At 43.5% G+C, this 8,632-nt stretch overlaps 1 protein-coding gene across 3 annotated transcripts in view; it reads left to right on the forward strand.

The window, feature by feature from the left end:
• TRIM16 (tripartite motif containing 16) overlaps positions 1-8,140 on the forward strand; it is a 46,294-nt gene extending 38,154 nt beyond the window's left edge. For all 3 annotated transcript variants that reach the window (XM_032280214.1, XM_032280215.1, XM_032280213.1), the window contains 3 exons: positions 2,900-3,065; positions 3,887-3,982; positions 6,908-8,140. In XM_032280214.1, coding sequence (XP_032136105.1) covers positions 2,900-3,065; positions 3,887-3,982; positions 6,908-7,491 — 846 coding nt within the window. In that variant the 3' untranslated portion in view covers positions 7,492-8,140. The remainder of the gene's footprint in view (positions 1-2,899; positions 3,066-3,886; positions 3,983-6,907) is intronic.
• Positions 8,141-8,632: the final 492 nt, after the last annotated feature.

The raw sequence follows: 8,632 nt of genomic DNA on the forward strand, positions 1-8,632 counted from the left end.
AGAAGCAGATTCTTCATTCAGTAGAATATAGGAGGGGTAGGGAGGGAGGACTGCTCAGAGCAGGGAAGCTTGAAGCAGGTCCTGGAAGATCAGTGGGTTCAATATGCAGTATGTTCCAGGTAGAAGGAACAATGTACGCAAAGGCAGAGAGGTTTGAGGAAGCACAGCTGACTTGGGGAGGCAAGGTACTTTAACAAGGGTGGAGTCTGGAATGCTGGGTGCAGAGTGATGAGGCTGGCATGGCCAGGCAGGTGTCTGGCAGGGAAGGACTTCAGATGGGAGAGTGATGAGAGTCAATGAGTATATTTTATAAACCACTCCAGCAGTCTGCTGCATGGAGGTTTGCTTGGTAGGGATAACACTGGAGCCCTGCTGCTTTTCAGAGAGGGCTGTGGCTGGAGTACTAAGAAGGCTGGGAAGAGGAAATGCTTTTCATTACAATGTATCAATAGACATTAAACTGCTAGCCACTGGAGCCTGATCTGAAGAACATGTAACCTTTCAGGGAAGGAACACTAGGTTGGGGGTAAACACCATCCTCCTACATCTGTCACTAAACAGCTCTGCTCTTAACCTCTCTGGGTCTCAAATTTCCCATTTATCTACAAGCCCACTGAAGTAAATAATTCAGAAGGTTCCATCCAAGCTCCAGTATTCTGAAATATGATTTTTTTCTTGCTGGCATTAAAAAAAAATTCTCTGCTAGTTACAAAATATAAATGTTTGTTGTTAAAAAACTTGGAAAATACAAAAAAAGAGGGAAAAAAATTATCCATAATCCCAATACACAAATGCAACATAGTTAACTTCTGAATGAGTAAAAGAGAAGCTGAGAAAGACAAAAACACCAACAGTGTCTCTCTTTCTGTGCTTTTCAATATCAAAACAGAAAATATGAATAAGCATTTGGCTTTCTGCCTCACAAGTTTCCCCCCAGATCTCCTACCCAAAAAGTGTATAAATTGACCGGGCGCAGTGGCTCACACCTGTAATCCCATCACTTTGGGAGGCTGAGGCGGGTGGATCATGAGGTCAGGAGTTCGAGACCATCCTGGCCAACATGGCAAAAACCTGTCTCTACAAAAAATACAAAAATTAGCTGAGCATGGTGGCATATGCCTGTAGTCCCAGCTACTCGGGAGGCTGAGACAGGAGAATTGCTTGAACCCAGGAGGCAGAGGTTGCAGTGGGCCAAGATCGTGCCACTGCACTCCAGCCTGGCGCCTGGCAACAGAGCAAGACTCTGTCTCAAAAAAAAAAAAAGTATATAAATTATTTTTCTTTGTTCTCTTTTCTCCTTTTGTAACTTTATCTTTAACATAAAAGACTTTAATACATATAAAATAAATTTTAGAGTAAGATAACTTATTTATTTATTTTGGTGAACGATAACATTTCCTCCCAAATTGTTGGTTAGGCATTCAAAACAACATTTATTGAATAACTCATCCTTTCTCCCACTGATTATAAATGCTACTTTTGTCATGTACAGAATATAGCATTAAAATATTGAATCACCCTTTCTCTATCAATTCTCTGATTTTTATTTCCATGGCCCTATCTAATCATTTTCATACAACGGTTTTAATTGCTATGGTTTTGCTATGTGTTCTGCTATACCTGCTCTGCTCTTTAATGCTTCAGTTGCAGCTGAAGTTTGATACTGTGTTACATCTGAAAGCATCCTTCCTGATAACACATTGTTTTGAAACTTAAGTGAAACTATAATTATTTGTCTGAAAACACTTTGTAAATGCGAAAGCAAGGTATAGGCATTACAGAAATTTATGCATTGGATGAAATTGACAAGGAAGAGGTAGCACTGCTGCCTGAGAGCTCCTCCATTTCCTACCATGGCTTGTGTTTAAAAATTGTCAAAAAAACAAGTACTGAGGGAATGAACAAAGCAAGAATGTTCTTTATTTTTTGTTTTTGGTCTCCAGTCTGCACTGTGTATTGGAGCTGTTCATGTCCATCTAATACATCTTGATTTTTAAAAACCCACTTTCTCACTTGATTTTTTAAAATCCCACTTATTTTGAGGGCCTAACAGCTAGTGAAGAAGGGAAATAATAGCAATAATAGTAAAAACAAAACCTTATAATTTATAGTTGCTATATAATAAATTTTGCTGTGTTGTATGCTGTTTAATATAAAACTTAACCCCTAGCTGTGCGTAAAATGAACTAACTCCCTGTAAAACTTACCTTATTTATTCTTCTCACATTCTCAGCAAAGTTCTCAGGCATCTCAAGACTCTTGTTTTTCTTGTTGACCAGGTGCAAGGTCACAGGGCAAGATAACATCCAAAAAATGTACAATGTGTTTCTCAAAATGCCACTTTTCAAATGTAAAGTACATCACAACATGTTGCAAATTAATTAACTCTTCTTTGTTCTGGCTTCTGGAAACCTGTTAGCTGCTACCTCATCTATTTTTTTTTTTTTTTTGAGACGGAGTTTCACTCATGTTACCCAGGCTGGAGTGCAATGGCGCGATCTCGGCTCGCCGCAACCTCCGCCTCCTGGGTTCAGGCAATTCTCCTGCCTCAGCCTCCTGAGTAGCTGGGATTACAGGCACTCCTCATCTTGAATGTCTAAAAAATACCCCGTTTTCCTTCTCCTTTGCTCAGCCTTGGGATGCTAATCTGCTGAGCCAGTGGCCGCCTCAATAAAATCCTCCTGTTTCACCCATTGGTCTCTCCTGAATATTCTGCAACATTAGAAAAGTGCTTTATATTTTGTTAGACCCTGAGCTTGAAATTTTACATGTACTTTCTTTGTGAAGGACACAGTACTGTCAGCCCATTTTACAGATGCGAAAAGTGACTTAATGAAGAGAGAAATGTGATTTTAGAATACAGAAACCACAGCAAGTTCTGCTGTTTTCTTTTCTGCAGGAATACTGCAAGTTTAAGAATACTGAAGACATCACCTTCCCTAGTGTTTACATAGGGCTGAAGGATAAACTCTCGGGCATCCGCAAAGTCATCACGGACTCCACTGTACACTTAATCCAGTTGTTGGAGGACTATAAGGAAAAGCTCCAGGAGTTTGCCAAGGAAGGTGAGATGCTATCTGGGCCATGGGCTATGGCGGGTATGTCTCTAGCAGTACATGATAGGAAGGTGAGAGACAGGGAAGGGAGGATGAAATCAGGGTGACCATCTCATTTTCTTTTTTCTTTTTTCTTTTTTTTTTTAATTGAGACAAAGTCTCACTCTGTTGCCCAGGCAGGAGAGCAGTGTCACGATTTTGGCTCACTGCAACCTCCACCTCCCAGGTTCAAGAGATTCTTCTGCCTCAGCCTCCCTAGTAGCTGGGATTGCAGGCACCTGTCACCATGCCCGGCTGATTTTCGTATTTTTAGTAGATACAGTAAAGATGGGGTTTCATCATGTTGGCCAGGCTGGTCTCAAACTCCTGACCTCAAATAATCTGTCCGCCTCAGCCTCCCAAAGTGCTGGGATTACAGGCATGATCCACCCGCCCAGCGTAATGTCTCATTTTCAAAGCCATCCTTCCGACAGACTGTGTTACTCATGGACTCTGTTCTTGATGGTTTTATTCTACAGTTGAGACCCAGAGAAGGTCAGTTAGTCATGCTTATATTATGCCATTGGCTGGCATTTCTATGACTAACTTCTCAGGTTGCTGTTGCCTGTACTTTTAAGTTAAATCCAAGACAATCTGGATCACTTTTTCAGTGGTTTCTGCCTTACCTATGAAAGGACTGTAGTCTATTGAGCATATTTCTGTGAGATGTTACTAGGCTTCAGCTCCTTCTTTCCCCAGGAAGCCCAGGGAAGGGTGGCTGGGAAGTCCTGATTCACAGATTCCCCTGACCACCTGCACAGGTGTGAATTCACAACTCTCTGATTTTCTAGAGGAGTATGACATCAGAACTCAAGTGTCTGCTGTTGTTCAGCGCAAATACTGGACTTCAAAACCTGAGCCCAGCACCAGGGAACAGTTCCTCCAATGTAAGTTGTGAACACATCCCCTTCTCCAGTTGTCGATATCAGTGCAGCGCTTTGCAAAGTAAGAACTTCCATCTCTCATATGGGTTTCAGATTCTTGCAACTTCATGTCTATCCCTAAATGATATACTTCTTAAAATTTAATAACCATTTTTTTAACTTTTCGTTTTGAAATAATATGAAACTTACACAAATATTACAGAAATAGGACAAAGAATTCCCATATATCTTTCACTCAGTTTTTCCTAATGTGAACACTTTACATAAGTACAATACATTGATCAAAACTAGGGAATTAACATCGCTGCAATGCTATCAACTAATCTACAGGATTTATTCAGCTTTCACCAACTGTTTCATCAATGCCCTTTTTTCTGGCCCAAAGTCCAAACCAAGATCACAGATGTTTCCATGTCTCCTTAGTCCTCTTCAATCTGGATCAGTCTTTCAGTCTTTGTCTTTCATGACTATAGCACTTTGAAGATTCCTGGCTAGTTACCAAGTGGTTCATTTCTATGTATGGCGTGGCCAGAATTGCATAACTCATTAACCTGTCTCTAAGTGGTATTGACTTGGTCCATTAAAATTTTTAAAATGCAACTGTACAGTTGACCCTTGAACAACGTGGGGGTTGGGATACCAATCCCTCATATAGTTGAAAATCCATGTGTAGCTTTTGATTCCTCAAGAACTTAATTAGTGATAGCTTTCTGTTAATTGACATAAACAGTCACTTAAAACATGTTTTGTATGTTTACATATATAAACATGTAGACATATATATATGTATGTATGTATATTTTTTGAGATAGGGTCTCCATCTGCACCCCAGGTTGGAGTGCAGTGGCTCCAGCATGGCTCCCATGCTCGAGCAATCCTCCTCTCTCAGTCTCCTGAGTAGCTGGGACCACAAGCACATGCCACCACCTCTGGCTAATTAAAAAAAAAAAATTTTTTTTAACAATTGTAGAGATGGAGGCTTGCTATGTTGCCCAGGCTGGTCTCAAACTGTTGGCCTCAAGTGATTCTCTATTCTCAGCTTCCCAAAGTGTTGACATGAGCCTCTGTATCCAGCAAGAACTTTTTTTTTAAATTTGAGATGGAGTTTCGCTCTTGTTACCCAGGCTGGAGTGCAATGGCGATCTCGGCTCACCGCAACCTCCGCCTCCTGGGTTCAGGCAATTCTCCTGCCTCAACCTCCTGAGTAGCTGGGATTACAGGTGCGCACCACCATGCCCAGCTAATTTTTTTTATTTTTAGTAGAGACAGGGTTTCACCTTGTTGACCAGGATGGTCTCGATCTCTTGACCTCGTGATCCACCCGCCTCGGCCTCCCAAAATGCTGGTATTACAGGCTTGAGCCACCGCGCCCGGCCCAAGAACTTTTTAAATTATGGGATTTTTTTTTCTGTTGCCCAGGCTGGAGTGCAGTAGCGTGATCTTGGCTCACTGCAACCTCTGCCTCCCTGGTTCAAGTGATTCTCCTGCCTCAGCCTCCCAAGTAGCTGGGGCTACAGGTGCGTGCCACTATGCTCAGTTAATTTTTTGTATTTTTAGCAGAGACGGAGTTTCACCATGTTGGCCAGGATGGTCTCAATCTCTTGACCTCGTGATCCACCTGCCTCGGCCTCCCAAAGTGCTGGGATTACAGGCATCAGCCACCACACCCAGCCAATTATGGGATTTTTAAATAGTCTTTAATGTGCTAATTCATTTGGTAAATATATACTGAGTATCTTCTCTGAGCTAGAGAAGAATCTCCTGCAAAATGTGAAGCTCCTAGATTAGAGGGAGGACAAGCAGGAAACAAACACTCACACGAATATACTGTTATAAATGGGGAGGGGTGCCAAGTTTAAAAAGCCATGGTGCTCTGAGAGAAAGTGATTAAGAGTCACAGAGGGCCTCTTCAAGGACATGAACTCTCAGTTGCAGCCTGAACAGATCAGTAGGAATCACCAGACTTAGAGTAGGGCATGATCATGTCTCAGAGGGAACAGGCTGTGCCTAAAGCCCAAAGCGGGTATTGATTGCTGAGTAGGTCTGAGGTCAGCATGGCGGGAATGTAGTAATCAAGGGAGAGCATCAGAGACACAGGAAAGGACTGGGTATGTGACACCTGGTAGGCCAGGGCAAGGGGTCACTGCTTTATCGTAAGAGCAGAGGGCACCATGAAAGGGTTTTAAGCTAGAACAACATGGCTGGCCTTAGCCTACAGCTTGAAACAAGCAGCATGGATCTGTTGTGGAGAAGGTCTTCAAGGAGGCAAGAGAGAGCAATGAATGACCAGTCAGGAACACATTGCACTAGTCCAAGTGAGATGAGTGATGGCTTAGGTGCCTGTGTGTGTGGTGAGGATGGGGGATGAGAATGAGGGCAAAACAAATGTCAAAAATGACACAGAGCTTGACTTGAGCAATGGGGTGCATGAGGTACTTTTATTCTTTGGGATTGGGAGGGGAATATGAGGGCATGTTTGAGAGTTCATCCATCATGCTCCATTTGATCCATTGGTTCACTTTTAAGATATTGGTCAAATATTTTTAAAAAATGAATGAATGGATCAAATGTGGGTATAAGAGTACCTGCTTCCTCAAATACTTTAAATACATGTTTGTTGACTGAATGAACGAGTAAAATAATCTATTCCTTGATTCAGTTCATCAAATGATATCATCAATGTCAAGCAATTTGAGCTTCATAAGGGGAATCTTCATAAGACTTTCTTAAGTATTATCCTTGTTGATAAATATATTAATGAGATTAGGACCACTCAGCTCTTTTCCTAGGGAAATAGCCTGGGTAAACAGAGAACAGAGAAATGGATGCTTTCTTATATGTGCTTTGGAGCCTAGCTGGGTTTAAAGTGTTCTGTCTGAATCAGCTGTCAATTCCTGAACCATTCTTCTGCCCTCTGTGTCTCCCCAGATGCACACGACATCACGTTCGACCCGGACACGGCACACAGGTATCTCCGGCTGCAGGAGGACAACCGCAAAGTCACCAACACCACACCCTGGGAGCACCCCTACCCGGACCTCCCCAGCAGGTTCCTGCACTGGCGGCAGGTGCTGTCCCAGCAGAGTCTGTACCTACACAGGTACTATTTTGAGGTGGAGATCTTCGGGGCAGGCACCTATGTTGGCCTGACCTGCAAAGGCATCGACAGGAAAGGGGAGGAGCGCAACAGTTGCATTTCCGGGAACAACTTCTCCTGGAGCCTCCAATGGAATGGGAAGGAGTTCACGGCCTGGCACAGTGACATGGAGACCCCGCTCAAATCCGGCCCTTTCCGGAGGCTCGGGGTCTATGTCGACTTCCCAGGAGGGATCCTTTCCTTCTATGGCATAGAGTATGATGCCATGACTCTGGTTCACAAGTTCGCCTGCAAGTTTTCAGAGCCAGTCTATGCTGCCTTCTGGCTTTCCAGGAAGGAAAACACCATCCGGATTGTGGATCTGGGAGAGGAACCCGAGAAGCCAGCACCGTCCTTGGTGGAGACTGCTTCCTAGCCTACAGGAACCATATGCCAGGCCTTTGCTAGCCATGGTGATGGCATTTGCATATTAGGGTGATTTGTGGGCAGAAATAACTGCCAATGGCAGCAGGCTTTTGAAATCCTATGCATCTCTGAACGAGATTTTCCAGCTGCTCTCTTTTGCTCCATACGGTGCTGTTCTTTATGTGTTTGTAGTAATTGTGTTTTTTTCTTTTTATTGAGAGAGTCTCTCACTGTTGCCTGTGCTGGAGTGCAGTGGTGTGATCTCGGCTCACTGCAACCTCCACCTCCCAAGTTCAAGTGATTCTTCTGTCTCAGCCTCCCAGGTAGCTGGGATTACAGGCGCCTGCCACCATGCCCAGCTATTTTTTTGTATTTTTAGTAGAGACAGGGTTTCACCATGTTGGCCAGGCTGGTCTTGAACTCCTGACCTCGTGATTCACCCTCCTCAGCCTCCCAAAGTGCTGGGATTACAGGTGTGAGCCACGCCTGGCCTGTTTGTAGTAATCTTAGGCACCAAGTCTCCCTCATCTCCTAGTACCATTCTCCTGTCTGCTCAGGTAAATGTCACATTGTGCCCAGAATGGATGACCAGGAATCTTCAGAGTGGCTGAGAAGATTGTAGAGTTATCATAATAAATTGCAAACTTGGGTATTTCCTATGTGCCAGACACTGTTCCTTGTGCTTCCTGCACATTAACTCACTTCATCATCACAGAAGACTCATGGGGTAGATGCTTATATCATCCTTATTTTGGAGATGGAGAAACCATGGTCCAGGGCAGTTAGCTAACTTGTTCATGGTCACTCTGGACACGTGGTCAGTGAGTAGCCGAGCTGAGATTCAAATCTGGGTAGAATGACACTGGATTTTTAAGCACCACATCATATTGCCTTCCTTATTAGATCATGGACATTGTATATAAGGGAATAATGTGCATAGCAGAGAAATAGAGCATCTGAAACCCACGTCTTTGAGTTTGCAAATCCACACACAACATCTGACTCGGCCGGTGCTGCCATGCACTGACTCACTGCCTCACTGCCCCAGTACCTCCCACAGCAGCGCTTTCTATTTTGGGACAGCAAGGATTAGAAGAAATGTCTTAATAGAGTCTTAGTCCCTGTGACCTCTGGGAAGGGGCCCTACTCCT

The sequence above is a fragment of the Sapajus apella genome, unplaced genomic scaffold, assembly GCF_009761245.1.
Source record: "Sapajus apella isolate SASKATOON/1434 unplaced genomic scaffold, GSC_monkey_1.0 scaffold12, whole genome shotgun sequence".
NCBI lineage: Eukaryota > Metazoa > Chordata > Mammalia > Primates > Cebidae > Sapajus > Sapajus apella.